This window comes from Mangifera indica, chromosome 13, assembly GCF_011075055.1.
Source record: "Mangifera indica cultivar Alphonso chromosome 13, CATAS_Mindica_2.1, whole genome shotgun sequence".
Taxonomy (NCBI): Eukaryota; Viridiplantae; Streptophyta; class Magnoliopsida; order Sapindales; family Anacardiaceae; genus Mangifera; species Mangifera indica.
The window spans coordinates 9,977,249-10,004,751 of NC_058149.1; the positions used below are offsets into that span (position 1 = coordinate 9,977,249).

At 30.2% G+C, this 27,503-nt stretch overlaps 2 protein-coding genes across 2 annotated transcripts; one reads left to right on the forward strand and one right to left on the reverse strand.

Moving 5' to 3' along the window:
- Positions 1-7,350: 7,350 nt before the first annotated feature.
- LOC123194170 (probable flavin-containing monooxygenase 1) lies at positions 7,351-11,652 on the reverse strand. Its single transcript, XM_044607330.1, has 5 exons — positions 11,203-11,652; positions 10,382-10,622; positions 8,434-8,612; positions 7,981-8,330; positions 7,351-7,693 (listed from the first exon to the last, which is right to left on the reverse strand). The coding sequence occupies exons 1-5, from the start codon at positions 11,650-11,652 to the stop codon at positions 7,351-7,353; spliced, it is 1,563 nt and encodes a 520-aa protein (XP_044463265.1).
- Positions 11,653-25,032: 13,380 nt separating this feature from the next.
- On the forward strand, positions 25,033-25,870 carry LOC123195140. The gene has a single exon (XM_044608756.1). It carries the CDS (start codon positions 25,192-25,194, stop codon positions 25,732-25,734), a length of 543 nt encoding a protein of 180 aa, XP_044464691.1. The 5' UTR covers positions 25,033-25,191; the 3' UTR covers positions 25,735-25,870.
- Positions 25,871-27,503: the final 1,633 nt, after the last annotated feature.

Here is a 27,503-nt window from a genome sequence, read left to right on the forward strand (position 1 = left end):
TGTATGACTTCTTCATTGTTCAAATCTAGATAATTTAGATGTTTCATTCAAAGTTATTATTTTTTATCAAAAAAGATCGGTTGATGATCCTACGAGAAAATCGATGGTCATCTTAGGTTAATGAATGTGAGTTTTTGAAATATTATAAATATATTTTTTAGAAGGTCAAAAAACTTATCTTCATTTAAGATATAATAAAATTTTAAATTTTTATTAATTAACTTTCAAAAAGTCAAATACTTATTTATAATTAATTTTTAATTAAAAACTTTAATTAATGTTAAAGATAAAATCGATGTGCCTTCGTTTCAAACAATTGATTGAATATAATCGTTTGGTCTTTGGGCCTTTTTAGAATAAGTTAAAACTTGGATGGAATATAACCGTTTGGTCTTAAAATTTTTTAGGAGTGATGACGCCTTCTGATGGCAGTTTGACTGAAGCAGAATGGACAATTTGGCCATCACTTTCGTCAAATTCAAAATGTGTTAATGTGTATTATTACACGTGTTTTTTGTAGACACGTACGTCTACTTAATGGAATCGGTCTCCATTTTCCTTCAACATGAAATCAAAGTGCAAGATCAAGATTTTGCCTTAACCTTCGATCTATTCAAAGTAAAATTTTCCTTGGGTGAATTGTTTTAACTGAATTATAAGAAGATTAATGATGCTATTTTACATCTAATTTCTTAATAATTTCTCTCTCGTTTTGAATGAAAAAATATAAGAATATAAGAATATAAGGATATAATTTGCAATTAATAAAAACCCGTCAAGAATTCAAAATTATTTTTGCATTGAGAATTAATTCTCAACCAAATTTTTAACAACAAATGCTATAACAACAGCCGACAATCAAATTTTCTCCTCGTTAAAATTTTTTAATGACAAAAAAAATATTTTTAACGATTATTTCTTTATTATTAAAATTATAAATTTTTTTAATTTTTTCAAAAATTTAGAATTATTTGTGCATTGAACTTTAATTATCAACCAAAATTTTCACAACGAAAGTTATAATAACGGTCGACAATCAAATTTTTTTCACCATTAAAATTTTTCAATGCCTATTTTTTTATTATTAAAATCATAAATTTTTTTAGTTTTATTAATAATATAAATAATTGATAGTTAAAATTATGAAAAAAATTACTTATAATGATAAAATATGCCCCCTCATCATGGTTTCTCTTGCTAAAGTTAATATTTTTTTGTAGTGTATATTGTGATTTCGAAATGAGCATATTATACCGATAAAAAGACTTGTTGGACTATATATTTACCTTTGTTTTTATTAAATTGAAACATGGTTAATATTTGCCTATATCTAGGGCTAGATTTAAACCGAATCTGTTTGAGTTTGAGTTTGAGCTTAGCTCGAACGAACTTAAAACGAGTCAATCCTATATAGGCTCAGTCGAGCTCGAGCTATTAGTCAAAAATTTTAATTAAAAATTTTGATACAAAATGACGTCGTTTTGACTAATATGTATTAAAACGATATCGTTTTGATAATGAAATAATTAAAAACTCGAGCTCGAAATGAGTCGAATCGAGTTCAAACTAGACTTCCATAAGCTTGACGAGTTTGAACTCGAACTTGAGCTTTACTATATACAAATCGAACTGAACTCGAATTTTACTATATACAAACCGAACTGAACTCGCGTTTAAGTGAGTTAGAGCTTAACTCAACTCAATTCGAATCTAACCCTACCTATTACCCAAATATTTTGTAACAAAATTGAGTCAACAATATTTAGAAGGAAAACCACTTATGAAATATCCAAGAAAACAATAAGAAGCTTGTAGGAAATATACATGCTTCTTGACAAAGCTTAATCCATTTGAACGTAGAATTTGAAGAATGAGAAGCGCACGTCTCTTGTGAAATCAAAGTCCCATTTTACACTTAACTACTAATTCTTCAACCGCATGCAGTGACCAATTTCATCGTTCAAGCTTAATTTTTATTTAAGGAAATATTATATATATCTATTTTGAATATATAAATAAGTATATACTTATACATATCATCACGTAATTAAATATTATTTTATATTTAATTCAAAATTATCTAATCATAAATGACACATATTAAATATTTATATATTTATATATTTAAGTGAGTATATATAATTTTATTATTTTCTTTTTCTCGGTAAAAATTCAAATTAACTTTATTCAAACATTTAAAATAATTTTTCGTCCTTGCAATGTGAATCGTTGGCCTAAATTAACAGATTAGATATTGGAGAACCTTTTTTTTTTCAATAAAACTATGTGTACCCATTTTGGGTACACAAATATGTACACATTTATATGTGTCATCATGTGATTGGATGATTTTGAATTAAGAATAAAACAATAACCAATCATATGATGACACATATGAGTGTGTATACATTTGTGTATCCAAAATGGGTACACATAGTATTGGAGAACCTTTTTTTTTTTCACAAAACTTAGAATTTGAACCTAACAACCCCTTTTACCACGGCATAGTGGAGACTATGAAATTTAATATTACTTGCAGAGCAAGAATGGAGACAGAGCTAGTCAGATTACGGTAGATTTCAAGACCATTATGGGTTGACAATTTCATGCTTCAATTCAAACCGATCTAGAATTTTCTAGTTTAATTGCAAAACTTCAAATTTGAATTTGAGCTCATTTAAATATCAAAAAATTATAAATTAATAAAATATTATATAATTTATAGTATTATAATATATTTTAAAATATAATTTTAATCTTACAAAATATAAAAATAATATACATTAAATTAGAATCAAATCAAATTAAATCAAAATCAGATCGAATTAAAAATAAATACAAAGTTTTTATATAAAATAATCGCCATCTCTTTAGCAGTGACACAATGATAAGTAACGTCAATATTAATGATAATATTCAAAGCAATTTACTTTAGAACTTGGACTAAAACTAGAGACCGATGAGCCAAAATCGATGGGCTAACATGTCAACATCATTGACCGTTTATCATATTCATTGTTGATTTTTACTTTTACTGTTGATTCACTCTGGGGTCAATGGTATTGTGTGAAAATAATCGCATCCACACTTGTAACTTTTACTTGTTAAATATTTCTATGAATAAAGGGAGCTCAAAATAAATAGGTACTTAAAGTTAAAAAAAATAATAAGAAAAATGTAAAGCAACTTTCATCCAAAAATCCTGCAATTTTGTTCATGTAAATTTTTTGGTGTGTTTGGTAAAAAAAAAATAAAAATTACCATAAACATAAATTATTAAAAAAATACCGAGAATATATTCTTACCATATTTAATAAAAATTTGTAAGTATAAATAATTTTTATATTTAGTATATAATAAAAATTCTAAATTATTATCTTACATAAATATTTTAAAGATTATTGAGTATAATTATTCTAAAATATTCTAAAAAATCAATAAGTAGGATTAAAATTATAATAAAATTAAAATTTTGTTAATAATTTTTTATTAACTAAGATTAAAGTGGTCATAAAATTATTTATTATATTATTTATTGTATTATTATTGATATTAAAATATTTTATTATCTAACAAATTAAACAAAATAATATTAATAATAAAGGGTAAATTATCAAGTTAATCTCACAAATAAATTGAAATAAGAATGTAAGTGTGAGATTAGTCTAATTAGGCAACGAATGAAAACGAAATTAATAGATTCCAATTGAAATATTGTTCATGAAAGATAATGAAAGGAGAAGAGCATTAGAAAATATAACGTGGGCATGTGTAAGTACACGTGTGACTGAAAGTATTACTATTATTTTGTTTGGCTTTGGGATGCAGCCGGCGGCGGCTTCAACGTTAAAGACGGTTCTCTTGTGACATCGACTTTTCTAGTGATTTATTGCGCATACATTGGCAGACAAGATGAATCCAACTGTCTAAGTCTTAACTTTTATGAGGACATCGTGCATACAACAAGCCAGCCTGGGTTTGAAAGAATAATGGGAAAATTAGGGCCAAAGCATTTTTCCCACCCAAGGTTTCGTGCAGCTCAAACTCTCACCCACAAGGTTTTAAAAATTTAAATATACACCTTTTTGTTAAAATTCACTATTATAATTAAAGGTAAAATTATAATTTAACCAAAAAAATTTAAAAAAACACTAAAATTTCATCTCATTAGATTATAAAACTAATAATTCTCTCACCCAAAATTTTAAAAAATTAACTTTTTACCTTATAGGTTTTTTTTCTTCTTTCTCTGATGACTAGAACCAACTAGTCGACTTTATGTCAAGTCTTTCTCTCTCTTTGGTTTCATTCCATTGAGATTGATCAAATCAAATGACGTTCAATTGCTCTTCCCCCAAACAAAGACAAAGTCGATGCTCTTCGTCTATTGGCATCAGATGATCAAAGATTGATCATCTTTGTGGCTAGATGAAATCAAATCATCTTCGTCGAATAAAGTCAATTCAACATCTTTGTTCGATGAAAATGGTTGTGGGTATTAGCATATGATGGGAGAAAAAAGTTAGTGAAGGTTGGTTGTTGATTGAAACAAAGATGGTCACTAGAGAAAGAGGAAAAAACTCTAAGGAAGAAAAGATAACTTTTCAAATTATGGGTGAAAAAAATTATTAGTTTTTTAAACTATGAAGAGAAAATAAAATAAAATTTTAGCTTTTTAAATATTTTGTATTAAATCATAATTTTATATTTAATTTTAACCAAAAATTTTAATAAAAGGCTATGTATTTAAGTTTTTGGATTTTTGAAATCTTACAAGTGAGAATTTGAAAATACACCAAACCTTGGGTGGGAAGAAGTGTTTTGGCCTAAAATTATCACCTACCCTTTTCATCAAACAATTCATTAATTCAATCCCACATGCATGCCTAACAACCATTACTTTTAATTTATATATTAATCTTTCAGATATTTTATATTGGTCATACATTTATAGTTGGAAACACTCTAACATTCCGCTTCATTTATGGAAGAATCAATCCTTAACCCTTGAAAATAGCAATAGTATTTTGATTTTTTTGTAATAATAAGACTCTGTATACTTATAATAAGTTCTAATTTAAGTATCAAAAATAATATATAACCATATAATTAAGTGAATTTAAATTAAAAATAAAATAATATTTAATCATATAGTAACATATCGTTAAAAAATACACAAATTGGTATTCATTATGAGTGTATATAACATCACTCATTCCATAATCTAGATCCCATAATGTGATGCTCATAAATAGCATCCATATCAATTCTTTTAAGCATTTTTATTGGAAAATAATAAATTTAATTAACTATTTTGAGAGTTTTTATGATTTTAAGCTACTTACAATGAATTATATGAATGTAGCTAAAACATTTCAAATAATGTCAAAATTACAATTATTCCTAACTTTATAAAAAATTGAAAATTATATTATTGTTCACCATATGAATTCGTCAAACACCACAAAATCAAGCAAAAATTTTGTATAAATCCTCATACAAAGATTGATTATTGGTTATTTTGTTGTTAGTATAATCGATTTAAAAGATTCAAGTAGAAATTTTTTAAATTTAGAAAAGATGAAAGTTTCATAGGGTAGGTGTAATTCAACTCAAAAGAATTTCATGTCGAACAAAGCTTCCAATATCTCATTATATAAGAATTGTACAGAATATATATAAAGACGTCTTCTCAAATAATCAATGATATAACTATGAAATCTGATTAAAATTAAGCCTAATAGGATGTTAAAGATAGGTCAAAGACATACAAGATATTTTACTAATGATATTCTACCTTAAAGAATAAATACAAAATATTTTCAAATAAATGCAAAATATTCTAACAAAATAAATTTAAGATATTCTAAATATTCTAACACACCATCTCAAGTTGGAGCATGGATATTGCAAATGCTTAACTTGCCAAGTAAGTGTTGAAAAGAAGCATTGTTAAAAGCTTTAGTGAACAAGTTCGCTACTTGGGCAATTGAGCGAATATGAGATGTGCGCAAATCATTGCAAAAGATCCGGTCACGCACAAAATGACAATTAATTTCAATGTGTTTAGTGCATTCATAAAAGACTGGGTTAACAGTGATCTGGAGAGCCACCTGATTGTCGTAGTAAAGAGTCATTAGTTTGGACAAAGTTACTTGCAAGTCACCTAGCAAAAAACAAATTCATAACAATTCACTAGTAGTATTAGCTATAACTTTGTATTCTGTCTCAGTTAAAGATCTAAAAATTGTTTGATGTTTCCTTGACTTCCAAGAAATAGGGTTATCTCTAAAAAAGACAACATATTATGTGATGGAATATCTGGTTGTCAAGCAACCATAACTATGGTAGAACGGGAGAAAGACAATATATCCTCTAATCAAATCCTATATTGTAAACTTTAAACTTTAAATCATAAATCCTAAATTATAAACGCTAAAATAGAAATTATAAACAATGAACCATAAACCTTAAATTGAATATCTAAATCTTAAACCGTGAATCAAAACTTTAAATTGTAAACCCTAAACTGGGTATAGTTAACCTTAAACTATAAACCATAAATTATAAACCTCATGTTGTGAATCCTACCCCCCAAAATTGTAAATCATAAATGCTAAACCTTGAACCATGAAGTATAAACACCAAACCCTAAATTGTATATATATAAAATAAACCACAAAACCATATAACAATTTATTCAAATTGTTGTACTACGAAATAAGGCAATGTTGTTAAATTAATAGTACAAACTGATTTAGAATCTGGTTTCGAAATTTATTCAAATTTATATTGTAACAGGATTTGGTTTCCCATTTTTGAAAACATCAGTGATTGATAATACGTAATGCATAATCGAAGCATGACGCATTTAACTAGTCCTTTATTTGATTTTTTATCCCTGATTTGTAACTGAGTAATTTAATCCAATATGTCATGTTTAATGTCGATGACGTGTTCATATATTGACATCTTACCTTTTTTATATGGAGGGCTATGGACATTTTTGTTGGAGGATAGAGTCTACTCATGTATTAAAAAAAAACTTCTTCCCAAGGTTGACGAAGGGCCATCGTGGGGGCACATCCCTGCAATCGAGGGTCAAGAGGGGCCAGCTTTCTGGTTACAGAGTCCCCAAACAAAAATTCAATAAGAGATTTGTGTGTAATTTTATTGTCCTAAATTCCTGTGTGTGTGTGTGTGTGTGATATGGCCACATATTTGTATAAAAATTTGCACATAATCGATCTGTATTTGCTAATAAAAAAGTAATGAACTTGAAACATTTTTAAGTATATCTCCCTTTCCTTAAATATGTTGATTAACTAAATTAATTTTATCGTTAGAGCTCTATTTTTCCAGCACATAGTCCTGACTGCCATAAGGGCTAAATGCTTCTAACAACCAATTCTTTTTCCTCCAAGCGTTCCACCCCATTTCTTGACAGATTTCATCACTGTGATTGATGCTGAAAGTGGAGATACAGTGCCTCTTGTAGAACCTGGTGGACTGCTTTGAGACTTCCATCTCTTTAGATATTTGTTCAAGCATCTTCTCCACATTGGGGAGCTTAAATTTGCTGTCGATCAATCGAGCCAGCCATATGCTCCTTAGCTCAGCAGTGTGAAGGTTTGACACGCTTTCAACGTAACCCACAAAACCCATGTTCGGTATCAATGGATGGATAGTGCCCCTACCAACAGAAGATTGAGCTCATGTTAATCACTTTCTAGTTTTAGATTTAGCTACATTAACAATATTAATAAAACTATACGTAATTACTTTAAGTATACAAATGAATATATGTTTAATATACGTCATTTATGTGATTATATGATTTTGAATTAAAAATAAAAGAATACTCAATCATAAGATAACATACATAAATGTATACTCATTTATTTACTCAAAGTAAATATATATAATATTGTTCAAACAATAGTTTAGAAAGTAGAAGTCTATGCAGAATATGTGAATTACCTGTACAGGGGTATAGTACCAAATGGATATTCTAATAAGCTACAAAAGGGCTCTGGTAAAATAGCTTTGAGCTTTTTCTTTCCATCGTAACCAGCGGCAAAAATCACAACATCGGCCTCCAATTTAGTATTGTCATCAAACTCAATGCCACCCTCCCAGAACCACCATTTTGATGTCCTTTTGAACACAATTTTTCCCTTATCAGCCTCAGAGAAGAAATTCTCTGGCGTGACAGCTAACTGGCAAGAAGCATAGTCTTCCTCAAATGGGTGGTCCGGTTTAAGTCCATATTTGAGCAAAGGAAGCTTCCAAAGCAAGTAGGACTCAGTAAACTTTGAAACTCCGCGCCTCTGTCAAGAATCATGTATAATGATATGCTAATATGTTTAGCATTTACAACAACAAAAAAAAAGGAGAAAATACAGTGTAATTTAAGGAATACCACGAGCTTACAATTGGAGATAAAAGGAGGCAAAGTAGAGTCCTGAGAAAAGTTTGGTTGGGTGCTCTGTGAAAAAACTGAGAAAATCTTGTGGAATAGAACAGAAAGAAGGGCAAACCCCAAACTCTGAAATGGGGGACTGTCCAGTGTGCTGTCCTTACCAACACAGTGCATGGTTTTCCTTCCGCTCCTACAACATCGAATTTAGTAATTTAATTTTAAAGCGAGAAAAAATAAATATTCGTATTATCGGATCACTAACTGTTATTTTGAGCAATTTGTTGCCACTCATTGTCTTATCCTTCATAAAATGGTTGGACTTCACTCTACTTTATTTATTTATTTTTGGCGTAAGCCATACTTTGTCTAATATTAAAAAAAGATGAGTCCTCATAATTCTTCCCTTTCATTAGGCCAAAAGACTTATTCTCATCCAAGGTTTACCCATTTTCAAACATATATTGATAAAGTTTAAAAAACTTAAATACTTATTTATAAAAGATTAAACTTAACCAAAATTATTAGTTATAAGGGATAAAATCGTTATTTTATCACTAAATCCTAAAAGTTTATATCATTTTCTCCCATTGATTTAAAAAGCTAATTATTTTCTCATGATTAAGTTTTGAAAAATTCACTTTTCTCTATAAGGTTTTTTCTTCTTTCTTTGACGATCGGAATCAGTTCTCACTACAGTTGGTCTTCCCACCATCTTTTTCTTCCGTTATCCGTGTTTTTACTATAACAAATTCATTAAACGAAGACAAATTGTTTTTGTCTGATGAAGAGAGAAAAATGATTTATTGTCTTTGTTTCTGTAGTCGAACAAAGACGATTCATCTTTGTTCGACTGAAGAGACAAATCACGTCTTTATCAAACAAAGACGAACGATGAATCTATTACAATGGGAAGGCCGATGGAGGGAGAAGAAGATGGTAGGGAGGTAAGCCAATGGCAAGAATGGATTTTAGTTGTTGAAGAAAGAAGAAAAAACCCTAAAGGGATAAGTGAATTTTTCAAACTTTTTAGCGGAGAGAAAATTATTAGTTTTATAAATGAAAGGAGGAAAATGATATAAACTTTTAGGGTTTAATCATAAAATAACAATTTTATCCTTTATAACTAACTGTTACAATTAAGTTTCCTCATAGTTGAGTATTTAAATTTTTTCAACTCTACCAGCATATGTTTAGAAATGGTCTAAACCTTAGGTGGGAAAATGTTTTTTGGCTCTTTCATTAATCAGCTATTTTATTCCGAAATTAATAAGTGTTTGATGGGAACATGAAGTTGAAATCCAGAACATAAAATATGAGATAAAAGGAGATAATTTGAATTAATCTGAATTAATGTTTTTAAAATCCGGCAGGTAGCTGAAATAAGTGTCTTATTGATTTTTAGTTCAATCAGTTTAACCAGATAATTAATTGATTTAATTTATTCCTAAATTATTATGTATTTCTTAAATAATATTAAATATTTATTATATTTTTTAAATATAAAATATATAAAACATATTTTTAAATTAATAAAACTATGTGCATAACTTTATGTATAAATAATTATATGTTAATATATAATTCGGTGTTGTTTTATTTTTAATTTTCAGCAATCTAATCACATAATAATATGTTGTTGTTTGTTTACAAAATTATGCACATAGCACTACTCATTTTAAATATGTTGACTAAACAATTGACACTCCTTACATTGATAAATTAAAAAAAAAAAAAACCAAATAGGTTTACCACATTTAACTAAATTTCAAATTAGTCAATATTTATATATAAACCGAATTAGATTGTGAAATTGAACCAGGGTATGAACTGATTCAGGATTTAATCGGTCAAACTAGTTGGTTTGATCCGGTTTTAAAAATAATGATTCGAATCTAGCATAAAATGGTATATACTATTGGTAAAATGTTAAATGATATGACATGCATGCGTGGAAATTACCTTGATTTGCCTCAGCACATTCCAAAGCTAAATCAATGGCCGATTTCTTGTAGCCAACTACAACAACCCTTTTGCCCTTGAGCAGCTGAGTAGCAGCTTCCTCGTCCAGCTGACAGTAATCAAGGCAATGCAACACCTTCCCCTCAAATTTCTCAGGCCCTTTGTTTCCTGGGAATGTTGGAACTCTTGGTATGTCACCATACTTCCCCGTACATAAAACCACAAACTCGAATCCATACCACTGAAAAGCCAAACTTCACATTAATTTGTTAAAATCCTAAATATAAAGTATGAAACTTGAATCTCAAATTAGAAAATATGGGCTTCTAGTTTGTGGTTTGTATGACTTTGTGCTATTTAATCTCAATAACTGTTTTTTTAAGTATAGTTCTCTCAAATATTCATATTATTTAGTATTAAAGTCATCATTATATCTCCTAGTTGCAATTGTATAACGGGGATGGTGATGCTAATATTGCAATGTTCGTCCATGACTAGTAAAAAGCTAATACGAAGCCAACTCTCATGGTTTTTAGTAGGGTATACTCTCATATGATTGAGTACTATTTATCTTTTATTCAAAATTATTTAATCACATGATGATACATTATTTATATATTTAATTGTATACTCAAAAATGTACATATGGTTTTATCGATATAATATCTGTGCATGCACATGCACACCCATCTATCAAGCTACACATACATAAATTTCAATACATACGTACCCATCGATGAAGCCACACATACATAAATTTAAATACTGTTAAAAGGCTTTGAAAGTGTATTATGAATATATTTAGAGAAAGTAATAACGACCTGAACGGAATCTGAATTGTTAGTTTGCACAGCAACCTCCCAAACAGGATGACCCGGCAAAGGGGTGTCATATTCTCCACCAAAATCAGCGGTTTGTGAGGCGGCGATGAAGCGGGTAGCCACCACTTTTGAATTGAACCTCACACACTTTAACAAATCAAAGTGTTTTGCGTAAGATTCCAGGTAATCCAGTACCTCAATATAACAAGGAATATCGGGATTACTTCTGTTAGGCCAAGGAAAATCAGCGAACTCGTAACCAACACGAGCCGACTGAAGCTTAGTAGAGTGGTAACAACAGTTTTTCCAGACTCCTCCAATGGAGTCCGTGGCCTCAAACACTATCGGATCATGGTGACGTAGCTGTTTAGCCGCAGCTAGGCCACTTACACCAGCTCCAATAATGGCTATTTTGGAGACTACAAGATGACTTTGGATGTTGATGGCCATGCTTGCTTGGAACAATATGAGGGTTTTTTGAATGGATGAAGAAGTACTTGGTTTGTGAAATGGCTAGCAACTTTGAGGTGTATTTATAATGCATTAGATGGGGTGTTTCTAAAAGCAGGTGAATGGAATTGAAAGATTGAAGGAGAAAGAGAGGAAAAGAGGAAAAGAGGCCATGGGTGACCATTTTCAATTATTATTATTATTTTTATTTTATTAAAGAGAAATTGTTTCCTTATTGGGTGGAACTTTCGTATAAATGACAAATGTTGATCTTCTTTGAATCTTCGAAACACTAAGATAATGAATGTATGCATACAATATATCAACTTGCTATAGCTGCCCTGCCATGTTATTTTTCTTCCAAGGAAAAGCAGGAATAATAGTTAGTAATATCTTATAATATACGATACGTATCCTATGATATAATACCATATAAATGATAAACAATAAGTATCGTGAGGTGTATTAAATTAATACGATACGTATCCTACAATACAATACTTATTACAAATATGGATCAATAAACTTTTTTTTAAAAAAATAATAATGTAATAAGGGTGTATATAAGAAATTTCAAAATTTTAAGAATATTTGTAATATCTTTTAAAATGATAATATGTCAATTAGAATTTTGTATTATTTTATTTTTTAAAAACTATATCATATAATACAATACGATATTTCATACACAATCCCGAAAATTAAATTTTTGATACATAACTTGATACGCTATTTGACTACTATAAGAATAACTTAATCAGATTGCTGATTCCCTCTTAATCTTATATTATATGTATAAATATAATCATGTAATTAAGGTTTATGTTAGGGGGAAATTGCTCTGATCTCTCAAGAGATTTGATTATTAATTCTACAAATTATGCTTTAATTTTCTTGATCCTTTCGTCCACAAAACCAGTTGGATCAATCCACTCCATGGTTAAAGTATTATTAATCAATCTAAGAGAAATTATGCAGTATAATACACTTTGATAGGGGTGTAATTAACGTTTTCCTAATAATTATATAAAGTTGGTCTTTTTAAATGAGATTAAATTATTTTCAAACATTAATTTATGCAAGAAAGGTTATGCGAGAAAGGGAGAAAAACCAAGTTTGTTCTTCAACAATCACGCGAATACTCAGGTATGTCTAAATTAAATTAATTTGTGATAATTGTTAGTTGTAATTTTTTAATAATAGAATTTGGACAAATTTAAAGTTAATAGAATTTAAAAAAAATGTTTATACATATTTAATGTTTTACATTCGCTTAATACATATTAAAATTTAGAGAGAATATTTTGTATTTTTACGTTAATATATCTAATGAGTTTTTTGAATTATAGTATTTAGTATTATTGTGATTAATTTTTTGCCCTAATTTTAGTAATATTAATTTTCAACTAAAACAATGGAAAGTGATTTCAGGGTTATATATAAAACACTTGTAATTCAAAACTAATTGGCTTTTTATTTCATGTAATATTATAAAGGTGCTGAAATTGTTTTGATTTGAGTATCTTACTAGGGCCAAACTTGTTTTGAGAAGTCATTGTGCCTTTAAGTTTGACTGAAGCAGAATTTATCTGCTTAAGTTTCCATTGATTTCCTTTAACATGATTGTCAAGTTAAAGTGGAAGAACAAGATTTTTTCTTAACCTTTCCATTCAAAGTACAATTTTTCTTGGGTGGATTGTTTTAACTATATTACAAAGAGATTGATGATGCTAGAGTTGGTAATTTTTAACACGACTCGTTAACTCGACACAATATAACACCAAATAAATCAGGTTAGGGTTTTTTCTAACACAAAATTAACTTCAGATCAATTTGATATGACTCAAAATTAAATTAGATAGTGTTAAAGTTACACGAAATTAATTCGATACGATACGAATTGATTCGAGTGTTTTGGAAAAATGTTACTTTAATATCATTTGTTAAAGATAAATTGTGAATAATGCTATGTGTACTCTTTTGATACATAATTTAAGTAAACAAATTATGTGTCACTATATAATTGGGTGTTACTTTATCTTTAATTTAAAATTACTTAATTATATAATGACATATTATTTGTATACTTAAATTGTATTTCTCTCTAGTTTTGAATGAAGGAAATATATTTGTAATTAAGAAAACGCCATAAAAAATTGAGAATTATTTTGCATTGAGCATTTATTTTTTAATTTAGGCTAGCTTATCTCATTAGTAAATGTCGGTAGACATGTTGTATTGTATACATATTTGAAGAGAGAGAGAAGAGAGAGCTAGCTTGGGTGGAAAGGAAATAATACCAACTGGCATGCATCAAACTGGCTGACATTGAGGTAAAATATTACTAATAAGCTTCTTGACAAAGGTTATGCCATTTGAACGTAGAATTTGAAGACTGAGATGTACTTGTTTCTTGTGAAATCAAAGTCTCCATTTTTACACTTAACTACTGCTAATTCAGCTGCATGCAGTGACCATTTTCGATGTTGGTAAAGATATTAAAAATTCAAAAAAGAATAGTAGAAGGTAAGAATTATTACTCCTTTCACATTGGCTATATATATATATATATATATATATAAAATATACAACTTTGATCCTAGTCAAATTTTAATAATAAAAATTTGAAAATTAGGAACCTAATTGACTATACATTAAGATAATGCAATAATAAAAGGTAATAAGTAATCTTTAATTAAAGGTAATGACAAAGTTTGATTTTAGGAATTGCAAGCGTAATTGAAGGAGATGATCTTGATTGTAGGAATTATTTAATTGAAGGAGATGGACTTAGATTTGAGGAATTGTTTTATTGAAGGAGATGAGTTTGATTTTAGGAATTTCTTAATTGAAGGAGATGAGTTTGATTTTAGAAATTTTTTTTATCGTGTCCCCACAAGATGGAGCCAATCTAGTATGTAATAAACTAAAATTGTGCACACGAAAGTTGTTTGGTGAGAACATCTGCTAATTAATCTATAAAAGAGACGTGTTATTTGAAGAGTACCATTTTGAACTTGTTCATGATTGAAATAATAATCCAAAGCCATACATTTTATATGAGAATGAAAGACTGAATTAGCACACAGATTCATAGCACCAATATTATCACAATAGATCACCAAGGGTTGTGGAAGAGAAACACCAAGTTCACTTAGAAGAGAACAAATCCAATTAAGCTCAACCATAGTAGTTACAACTTATCGATATTCAGCCTCAAAAGAGGAATGACCCATGATTAGCTACTTTTTAGAGATCCAAGAAATAGGATTGCAACCAAGGTAGACAAGCTAGACAATAGTGGAGGTGAAATCACCTTTGTTACCTACCCAATCTACATCTAAGAATGTATGGAGAGTTAAGGATGAGCGGCAATAGAGAACAACCTTATGATCCAAAGTCCTATAAATATAACGTAACATGGGCTTAACAACTATCTAGTGGTCATGGGTGGGTTGATGCATAAATTGAGAAAGCTTGTTTACCCTGTAAGCAATATCAGGGTGTTTAAAAGACAAATATTACATGTTACCAACAATAGTACGATACCTAGAAAGATCGGAGAGCATCGTGCTAGAGTGAAGTGTAAGTGTATAAGCAGTAGCAAAGGGTGTAGCAATAGGCTTGACATTGATCATGCATGTTCAAGCAAGGAGGTCTTTTATGTATTTGCGTTAAGACAAAAACATGTCTTGAGAATGGGGAACCACTTCAACTCCGAGAACATTAATGGTCCAAGATCCTTAAGGGAGAATCGATGGGCAAGAAGTTGGATAAAATTTTGCATAGTCTCATCATTATTACCTATAATAATAATGTTATCGATATAAACCAAAAGATAAATCATAGTTTCACTATTGTTAAAAACAAACAAAAAAGTGTTTGTATAAGAGTTGGTAAAGCCAGAGATGACAAAAAACTGGCACAACTCATGATACCAAGTTTAAAGAGCCTGTTTAAAACCACAAGTAGCTTTGTAAAGTTTGCAAACATAATGAGGATGATCATGATCAATAAAGTTTGATGATGGAGTCATATATACATCCTTAGAAAAAGTACCCTAGAAAAACGCATTACTGACATCAAATCTATTTGTGAGAGCTAGCTTGGGTGGAAAGGAAATAATACCAACTGGCATGCATCAAAATGGTTGACATTGATGTAAAATATTACTAATAAGCTTCTTGACAAAGGTTATGCCATTTGAACGTAGTATTTGAAGATTGAGATGTACTTGTTTCTTGTGAAATCAAAGTCTCCATTTTTACACTTAACTATTACTAATTCAGCTACGTGCAGTGACCATTTTCGATGTTGGTAAAGATATTAAAAATTAAAAAAAGAATAGTAGAAGGTAAGAATTATTACTCCTTTCACATTGGCTATAAATATATATATATATATATATATATATATATATATATATATATATATATATATATATATATATATAATATACATTTTTTATCCCAGTCAAATTTTAATAATAAAAATCTAAAAATTAGGAACCTAATTGACTATACATTAAGATAATACAATAATAAAAGGTAATGAGTAATCTTTAATTAAAGGTAATGACAAAGTTTAATTTTAGGAATTGCAAGCTTAATTGAAGGAGATGATCTTGATTGAAGGAATTGTTTAATTGAAGGAGATGGACTTAAATTTGAGGAATTGTTTAATTGAAGCAAATGAGTTTGATTTTAGGAATTGTTTAATTGAGGGAGATGAGTTCGATTTTAGGAATTTTTTTTATCCTGCCCCCGTAAGATGAAGCCAATCTAGTATGTAATAAACTAAAATTGTGCACACGGAAACGGTTTGGTGAGAACATCTGCTAATTGATCTATAAAAAAGACATGTGTTATTCGAAGAGTACCATTTTGAACTTGTTCATGAATGAAATAATAATCCAAAGTCATACGTTTTATATGAGAATGAAAGATTGAATTACCACATAGATTCATAGCACCAACATTATCACAATAGATCACCAAGGGTTGTGGAAGAGAAACACCAAGTTCACTTAGAAGAGAACAAATCCAATTAAGGTCAACTATAGTAGTTATAACTTATCGATATTCAACCTCAGAAGAGGAATAACCCATGGTTAGCTACTTTTTAAAGATCCAAGAAATAGGATTGCAACTAAGGTAGACAAGATAGATAGTAGTGGAGGTGAAATCACCTTTGTTACTTACCTAATCTATATCTAAGAATGTATGGAGAGTTAAGGATGAATGGCGATAGAGAACAACCTTATGATCCAAAGTCCCACAAATATAACGTAACATGAGCTTAACAACTATCTAGTGGTCATGGGTGAGTTGATGCATAAATTGAGAAAGTTTGTTTACCCTGTAAGCAATATCAGAGTGTTTAAGGGACAAATATTGGAGGCTACCAACAATGGTACGATACTTAGAAAGATCATAGAGCATCGTGCTAGAGTGAAGTGTAAGTGTATAAGCAGTAGCAAAGGGTGTAGCAATAGGCTTAACATTGATCATGCATGTTCAAGCAAAGAGGTCCTTTATGTATTTGCGTTAAGACAAAAACATGTCTTGAGAATAGGGAACCACTTCAACTCCGAGAACATTAATGGTCCAAAATCCTTGAGGGAGAATCGATGGGCAAGGAGTTGGATAAAATTTTGCATAGTTTCATCATTATTACCTCTAATAATAATGTTATCGATATAAACCAAAAGATAAATCATTGTTCCACTATTGTTGAAAACAAACAAAGAAGTGTCTGTATGAGAGTTGGTAAAGCCAGAGATGACAAAAAACTGGCACAACTCATGATACCAGGTTTAAGGAGCTTGTTTAAAACCATAAATAGTTTGTAAAGTTTGCAAACATGATGAGGATGATCATGATCAATAAAGTCTAATGATGGAGTCATATATACATTCTTAGAGAAAATACCCTAAAAAAATGCATTGCTGATATCAAATTGTCAAAAGACCATCCATGATTGATAGCAAGACTAAGAATGAATCAAACAGTGGTGAGCTTGACTATTAGACTAAAAGTGTCATGATAATCAACTCTAAGGCATTGATGAAACCCTTTTAGAACTAAGCGAGCCTTGTACCTATCAATAAAACCATCAAATAAATACTTAGTACAAAGATTCACTTGTAACGAATTAGATTATGTGTTGGATTAGGTGGAACAAGTTCCTATGTCTCATTCAGAACAAGAGCATTATAGCTGTCAAACATAGCTAAACACTACTCGGGATCTTTAATGGCCTGAGTGATAGAGGTAGGTTCAAGGTCATTAGAGGTAACAAGTTGGGCAATGAGGTTTAATTTAGTGATTGACTTGTGAATGTTATTTTTGGATCTAGTGACAATAACTTGAAGAGGAAAGTCGACAAATGAGAGAGAGGGGAGTAATATTTCAATGGTAGAGGTAAAAACAGAAATAAGGGAAGATATATTAGGAATTGGATTTGCAAAGGGGTTGATGTTGATGTCATAAATGGTATGTCAGTGATCAGGAGGAAAGACACAGAGAGACACTAACAAAAGTGTGTTTCATAAAAGGGGCATTCCAAGTAAGACTGAAGTGAAGTACATGGGAAAATAAACTTGACAAATTTGACATGATTTGGCATGTAGATATGAGGTGAGATAGGTTCAAGGCAAAGGTATGCACTTTGGGTAGACAAGTAACCAATAAAGACACAATGAGAGGAATTGAGGCAAGTTTATAGGACGAGTAAGGTCAAAGCCATGAATAATAGAGAAATCCAAAACTATGAAGTTTAAAGTACCTTGCAAGAGTTCCAAAAAGTTTGACATACGAGGAGAGGAGATTAAACATTGGGGTGGGTAAACAATTGATGAGATAAGCAATAGTGGCGAATGCATAAGACCAATAGGATATATGCATAAATGCATGTGAGAGAAAAGAGAGACTCATCTCAACAATGTGATAATCATGACATCTAGAATATCCATTGTATTCCAGTGTGTGAGGAGAAAAAGTGAGATAAGAGATGCCATTGGTAGCAAGACAAGTGAAGAGAGCTTGATATTCCCTCATCGTCAAAATAAAATGTGATAATTTTCTTGTGGAAAAGTTTTCAACAAGTGATTTAAATCAAACCAAAATATTATGAACATGTGATTTTTGTTTAAATGAATATAATCAAATGTATTTTATAAAGTGGTCAACAAAAATAACATAGTACTTGAATCCATTAATACAGGATAAGCGAGGTTCATACATTAGAAAATATAATTTTCAAAAGAGAGGAAGTGACAAGAGAAGAGATTGAGAAAGGTAACTTGTGGCTTCAATTGCATTTACACAAATTATAATTAAGATTCAAATTTAAGGGATTTGACATTTTGAGGTAAAAATTTTAAACAACATGCCTATAGATAGAAGAAGATGGATGCCCTAATCTGCAATGTCACATAGACGAAGTGGTCTTGACAGTAGAGAAAGCTACCAATGAAAAAGACTTTTTTTAAAAAGACGGCTACTCATACACACTATCTTTAGTTCGACCCTACAAAAAAAGTGCCCCATATGCGAAGATCCTTCACAATAAAAGAAGTAGAAAAGAATTCAATTGAGGTATTATTAGATTGACAAAATTGAAAAACAGAAATAAGATTTTTTTTCGTGGTAAGAACACAAAAAATATTATTCAAATAAAAAGTATGTAAGAGAGTGTAAAGGGACTTAGAACCGATGTGGGTGATAGAAAGACTTATGTCATCACCAATCACAATGTCATCAAAAACATCATAAGTAGTATGAAAAGAGAGATAACTCCGGTCAATGGCAATGTGGTGCGAAGTGACACTATCAAAAAGTCAACTAGAATTAGTAGATGTGTTGGCAATGGCAAGATTAGCTCATGGTTGTCATGGTGTTGTTGGATGAGATTACCATTTTGGAGTTGAACACGAGGTTTAAGGTGGTTGATGGTCACTGTGTAACAACATGACCTTAAGTATAACACCACTAATTACGATCTATGTAAGGTTAAGGTGAAGGATGACTATCATATGTTATGGTTTGATATAACCAAATATAGGAACATTCGTTGATGGTAGAAAGGTAGGTGAACATCCATGGTGAGTGTTGAATGTAGTTGTCATCAACACCACATCAAGTTCATCAAATGAAATTGGTGTGTCACAACCTTTAACAACATCAATGATAGGCTTGAAATCATCCTCAAGACCATCGAGAATTTTTTGAATGAGATCTTCATAATCCATAGGTATGGTTATGGCTGCAAATTCGTTAGTGCAGGTTTTAATGAATTGCATATAATCAAAATTGTTTAGCTGCCTTTGGTGGCTTGTTTTAGTTATTCTTTGATTTTCTTAATGTGCCCATGAGAAGGCCTATCAAAGGTGTTGGCAAGAACCTACCAAACATCACATGAGGTATGTGATTGAGAAATAAGTGGTATGAGAGATTGGAAAAAAAAAAAAGAACAAGCTTTCATAGTTTCAAGAAAATAGACTCGGATACTATAGTGAAATTAAAAGATAAAACAAATTGTAAAAAATACGAACTATCACTCCTTTTGCATTAGATATAACAATATCTATCTTACAATTTTGATTTTAGATAAATCTTAATTATAAAAATCTAAAAATTAAGAATCTAATTGACTATATATTAGAATAATACAAAAATAAAAAGTAATGAATAATCTTTATTAAAGGTTATGACAAATTTTGATTTTAGAAATAAAAAATTTAATTAGAAACGATGAATTTGATTTTAAGAACTACTACTTAATTGAAAAAAATTAGCCGAATCGAGGAATTTTCTTTTTCAGTGGAAGTTTAATTTTCATTTTTTTTCTGGTAAAGATTCTAAATAATTAAGTTGATCCAAACACTTTTGATAATTTTCCCTTTTTTGCAATGTGAATCGTCGGGCCTAAATTAGCAAATTAAATATTGATGAATTTTTTCTACGTAACTTAGAATTTGAACCCACCAACCCCTCCTACCACGGCAGAGAAAGAATGGACACCGACCCAGTCAGATTACAATAAATTTTAACAACTTTGTGAGTTGACAATGTCATTATTCAATTCAACAGAGCTCCAAATCTGAAAACGACCTCGTATTAAATACAACGCTTTTATATAAAATATCCTCTCTCCCTCTCAACTAAAGTCAATATATTAATATCCCTGGGCTACCCCAGCGGGTGGCAAAAGAGTATGATGTCGAGAATCAGAGTTTGGGTTAATTTTGATCATTGGTTTATCAAAATTATATTTTTAATTAATTTAATGAATAATTATAAAATCGATTTTCAGATAAAAGATATCAAAATTATGCTGTTGATTTGCTCGGGTAATATTTCAGCTCAAAATAAATACCAAATTAATTTATTCCAACTGAAATATTGTTCATGAAAGAATAGAGAAAATGAAATGAAATATTGTACACCTGTGCGGTTGGCAGCAGCTTCAACGTTAAATAGAGTTTTCTTGGGAGATCAATTCTTATAACATTTTAATATTAAATTATAATAATTATGATATTAATTACTTAATTTAAAATTTTACTTATTTAAAATAGTTTATTAGATCTTAAGAAGACAATAGGATTCTAATGAGTTTCAATGAAAAAATTTAAAAAAAAAAACTTTTCTAGTGATTTATTGCTTATACAATAATAGGCTAAATGAATGTTAACCTAAGTTTAAATTTAATAAAATTATATATATTTATTTTAAATATTTAAAAAAATATACATTTGATATATGTTATAAAATAATTAAATAATTTTAAATTAAAATAAAGTAATATCCAATCATATAATAACACACATATATATATAGTGGATACGTTCATTTAAATTTTATGAGGACCTCTTAATTATAACACGACCGATCTAGGTTTGAAAGAATAATGATCAAATTAACACCTACCCGATGGCCAAAAGACTATTTCCATCCAAAGTTTAGTGTATTCTCAAACTTTTCTCGTAAGATTTTAAAAACTCAAATACATGTTTTTTCTATTAAAATTCTATATTAGAGCAAAGGTAAAATACTTATCTAATAAAAAATTTAAAAAAACTAAAATTTTATCTCATTTCTCCTCCTTAATATAAAAACTAATAATTTTATTCTACTTAAAAGTTTGAAAAGTTCATTTTTCTTCTTAGGGTTTTTTCTTTTTTCTCTAACAACCAGAATTCATTCCCACAATTAGTCGACCTTCCCACCATCTCATTTTCATCAAATAAAGACGAATTGTCTGCATCTCTTCGATCAAACAAAGATAATTCGTCTTCATCTAGTCGAAGATTGGCATTAGATGATTCTATAGATGTAAAATCGTTCAACCCTATTTTTATGATTATATTCGTATAATCCCTAGAATATTGACCAAAAATTAAATTAATAATACTATTTTCACAATTTTTATGTACAACTTTGTACATAAATGATTTTGTATCACTATGTGATTAAATATTATTTTATTTTTAATTTTTAACTGTCTAATCACATAATTATATATTATTGTTTGTATATAAAATTATAAAAAAAAAATTATGTATATAAAACTACTCAAAATAAAATGGTATAAATCCCCAAAAAAGGTTAATTCAATTCATCCAAACTGTTCTCTAAAATTATACTATTGGATAATCTCTTTTGTTGATTCTGAATAATTAAAATCAACTAAAGTAAAAACACATACTTTTGAATATGACACTGGTCCGTGTAGACTTGCAAATCGAGCCTACTAAAGGGGTTCGGCTTCTTCAAGTCCAAGCTTTGGGCCTCATATTTGTTCTTTAGGTTTGGTTTATTAAAAATTTTTTTGGGTTTAAATCTATTTTGAAAGTACTTTAACTATAACCTGATAACTTTAAAAATTTGTAAAAATATATTTATAATCTTTTATAGATTTAAAAACTTGAGAAATACACTTTGCCTATAATAAATTTTTGGGTTTATTAGGTATCGGGTTTGAACAACCTCTGTTTAAGCCAAAATTTTGATGGACATTTTTTTTTTGTTTATGCTCGCCTAAAGGCCAAATGTTATTCGGTTTGAAATTGATTTTTTTAAAACTGAACAATTGAGTATTGGGTTTAAACAATCGGTTGTTGGGCTTACACAACCCACTTGACACACCTAAACATGTGTCTAACACAATAAAATTATGTATACATATTTTTAATACATAAATCATATATCATCATGTGATTAGATAATTTTAAATTAATAATAAAATAATATCTAATCATCTGATGATATATTATCTGTATATAAAAAATATATATACTCGTGCCAACAAAACTATGTTGTGATTCTTCATCCTTACCACATAAAGAATAAGTTATAAAGCCACTTTAAGACACATTTTGTATCACTAATTCCCCACCAACATAAACAACTAAAGAAGATTAAAAATGACCGCCCACGTTTCGCTTTGGCTAATAGGCAACTCATACTTCTAAATTTAACACCAGGGGAAAATACTAACTGAGAAATAGAAGAAAGAAATATATAATCCCAGTTGTGCTTTAAAAAAATTTATAAACTTGCACAACTTTGGCATTCTGATTTTAATTGCCCTCCCTGTTAGTGAAACAAGCTCTCATGTGGGTGATGAGCTTAGATTGTGTCTTTTGGATTTAGTAATAAACTCTTACCTAAAAACAGAAACAAGCTCTGATGTGGATGATGAGTCAGCAGCTGATGTGTGTCTAGCTGTCAGAGCTGGTTAATAAGCTCTTATATACGTTAATATTATATATATAAACAAATTATACAAATTTATTCATACAACTTAATGTGAGATTATCTGATTAAGTAATTTTAAAATAAAAGAAAAAGTAAATAATCGCATTACCCAATCACAAGTTGTTATCTCAGTTTGTACAAATAAGTTTATATAATTTATTAGCACACATAATTTTATTTTTAATTTAAGTATCAAATAGGTGTATTGGAGCCTTATATTGGATTTAATTTAGAAGGCAGTGATGTTAAATATTACATTTCTTAATTACCTATTTATTTATGCTAGAAAATATTGTTATTGGGCATTAAAGTTGATAGTTTTGATTTTGGCTTCAATTTTTTTTTTTTTCAAACATTAACCTATTGGGCCACTAGCTGTTATGGGCCATTGCCTTTTCCGTTGTCATTCACTTAGTGGTGGAGCAATCCAAGTTGAATGTTGGCTCAAATCGCTTTTTGATTCGATCAAATCGATTTTGAGGTGAAGAAATTTCAGCTCGAAGTTGACTCCTCGTTAACAATTATTTTTTCTTATTTTAGATAATCATTCTTCTTCATCATCAATTTTTTTAATTCAAACAATATTTTTTTTTCAATGATTTTTTTATGTTTTTGTTATACAGTTCATCAATCAAGCAACACTGAACTCAATCTCAAACTAAATGTTCTTATTCAAGCTAAACTCAAACTATGACACACTAAAAATCAATTTAACTTGAATCAAACACTCGCTTTGATAAAAAGTAGATTAACTCCTCTCTCTTTTATATTTTTGTCTTTAACTTTCTTTTTTCAATAATTGTAGTATTGGCACCAATTTTCATGTTAAGACCTAAATATAATAAAAAGAGAACCATAATATTACTCTGCTGCGGGACAGAGGAGTATAAATTTTCCAAAGATAATAAGATCGGACCGGATTTGAAACCAATTTTGGGTTCGATCCGGTTTTCAAACTAGTGCTATTTTGAGTCTTTAGGATGACTTGAACATTATTAAATGGATGTTCCGTGGACGGAGAACATAATTTAACGCACGTAAAAAATGCCTTTTAGGAAGGCCTAGTGTATTGGCATTGGCTGTGACCTCAGTCTATGAGGCTACTATCAGAAACGTGGGGATCAAAAGCTACATATGAAATCACGTGGGCCTTCAAAGCGTGTAATTTTACGAAAGAACCAATCAAGTCTTCTACCTTACCTAACACCATAAATTCTATCAATTATTACTCAAATGTCATTTTCAAATAATCAAACCCCGTTTTGCTTCAACTATACCAAAACTTACCCACCTAACACTTCACCTATCATATACCACATGATTATCATACTTTGACTTCATCCAACGGTTCGCCCATGAATCCTTTTGACCTTTGTCTGTACAAATTATTAAGATAAAGCAAGGTAAACGTAACGCAGTCAGATTCTTGACAGACCATTTACGTGTTCCCACGTGTAACACTGTCATCCAACACTCACGTTCTTACATTTTTATCTCTCTATTCATACCCTATAGTGGCCGGTATCAAAGCAGGATTCGGGATGATTAGAAGATCCATTCTTGGCCTTACACGTGTCAATGCAAATCATCATTTGGGTATAAATTTTGGATCTACCTTAACGAAAGGCATCTTACCTTTCGATTCTCGGCATCTCCAATCAGATCCTACTTCCACTTGCTGCATCCAACGCCCCATATTCTCCCTCGTTTCTCCATATAAATTTCTCCTTTCATTCGCCATAACTTCATATACCTGATATCCACAAACAATAAAATCATGAACATGTTGGAATCCCCTCTTGAAGCTTTAGCCTTTAATTACGTCAGCTTTGGGTTGTTCACGGTAGTGAACAATCTCTGGACGTGGATTGCCGTCATAACCGCGGCCGTCAGCTTCTGGAGGATCAAAACGCAAGTGAAACCGGCCGCGCAACCTCGTAATGATCGAAACATAAGTGCGTCTCAAGCGGTTGCTGAAATCTTACCGGATGAGTCGCGGTCAGGCGTTGAGCCAGCAGATTCAGGTAGAGCCAGTCCCGCCAGTCCCTCAGTTTGCAAGGTTAAAGATGTGGAGGGGGTGACGAAAGGTAAATTTACTTTGTATTATTATGAGGAAGAGAATGAAGTTGAGAGTGAAACAAAGGGAGTTACAGTGTGGGAGGATAATTTTAACGGCGGTGAGTGGTGGGAGAGAATGATGAGAGTGAGAAGAAGTGAGATGGGATGGTATGGTTACCAGGATTTGACGGTGGTTAACGGCAACGTTGTGAGGATATGGGATGAGTGTAAGTTCTCCAACTCACGCTGTGTTGTTCGGTAGTTGCTTGAATTCAACGAAATTAGGGTTTAAATTAAAGTTGTTAATTGTATATTCTATTTTGTTGTTGGGTAGAACAGAGCAACCATTGTAATACATATTCAGCTTTCTCTAATGAATATGCAACAGTTGTCCTCTATATTGCAGAATTGTATTTATTATGTGTTGAATGAGATGAGTGATGATTCTCGTTGTCAGACTTCAGCCAAAATTTTGTAGAGTTTATCAGTGGGTGTTCACACCGGAAATGTTTTGCCAAAACAAAATTCTGAACTATAACTTATATTTAGGCCAAAAGACTTAGTCCCACCCAAGGTTTGGTGTAAACCACAACTCCCACCCACTAACTTTCAAAAACCCAAATATCCACCTTTCTATTAAAATTCTCAATTAAATTTAACAGTAAAATCTGTTATTTACCAAAAAATATTTTACAAACTAAAATTTTATTTCATTTTCACTCTTTAATTTTAAAAAATAGTAGTTTCTCTCAAAATATAAGGTTTGAAAAGTTACTGTTTCTCTCTTGAAATCTTAAACTTAAAAACCAACCCATTTTCCAAGGACAAAATCCACTCATATCGTAAACCCTACCATCTTCTTCTTCTCGGCAAACACATGAAGATCGACAATCTCTTTCATCAGACAAAAACGAATCATCTTCATTCGACGAAGATGATTGTTGTCTTTGTCTCCTCAGGTTGGATGAACATGATTCGTCTTCGTCTGATTGAAGATCAACAATGAGAGAATCCATTTTGTTCAATCCTATGTCAGAATCTCCGAAATCTAAAGTCGATTCACAAAGGAGAAGTTGATGGAAGACGAAATCTAGAGCCAATTCAAGAGGTAGATATGTTGAGATTCGAAGGGTTCCTCTGCTATCAGGAGTGACATAGAACACCAGAGAAAGGTTGTCAATCAACTAGCACTTGGCCGAAGTGGATTTTGTCAACGTAAAATGGGTTGGTTTTTTAGTTTAAGGTTTCATGGGGGAAATGGTAACTTTTCAAAACTTAGGTTTTGGAGGAAACATTATTTTTTTAAAACTAAGGGGTGAAAATGTGATAAAATTTTAGTTTGTTAAATTTTTTAATAAATAACGATTTTATCTTTGACTCTAACTGAAAATTTTAACAAAATAGTGGGTATTTTAGTTTTCAAAAGTTTGCAGGTGAAAATTTATTTACACCAAACCTTAGGTGGGAATAATCTTTGGGCCCTTATATTTACAATGCTTTTAAGTTGCTGGTTAATTAACTTTGTAAATGTTAAATATGGTTGGAAGTCTTCACAGATAATTTGAGTGACAATAAAGAGGTTTATACATAAAAAGACAAGAGTTTATATTCAAACTATTGACTTACTTGAAACAATGAATGTGGAGTTGATTATTGGACCCAATGTTTTACTTATTTGGTGTGGTTAAGGTTGTATTCAAGCTCGTCGAGTTTGTTTCAAAGGTGTTCGAGTTTGAATTGATGCAAAAATGATATTGTTTTGATATGTATTAGTCAAAATAATATCGTTTTAGTTTATTTATATTAAATTTGTCATACTTACGATCTTTATTATCGAAACAATTCTAAAGCTCAAACTTGAGTTTAAAAATACTAAACTCTCAGGCTTGAGCCCGCTTGAATTAAGTTCATTTCAAACTTGTTCAAATCGAGTTTAAATAAGCTCAATTTAAATCTAACGTTAAGTGCAGTTGGTTCAACCCAAATAAACGGTTTGATTCGTGTGAGATTTCTCTTTCCAAAAAAAAAAAA

Coding starts and splice junctions, on each gene's coding strand:
- LOC123195140 (XM_044608756.1), top strand. CDS start 25,192: ATGAACATGTTGGAATCCCCTCTTGAAGCTTTAGCCTTTAATTACGTC.
- LOC123194170 (XM_044607330.1), bottom strand. CDS start 11,652: ATGGCCATCAACATCCAAAGTCATCTTGTAGTCTCCAAAATAGCCATT. Junction 8,613..10,381: donor ATGTGCTGAGGCAAATCAAG/GTAATTTCCACG, acceptor TCGATGTTGTAG/GAGCGGAAGGAAAACCATGC. Junction 8,331..8,433: donor GCCTCCTTTTATCTCCAATT/GTAAGCTCGTGG, acceptor GATTCTTGACAG/AGGCGCGGAGTTTCAAAGTT.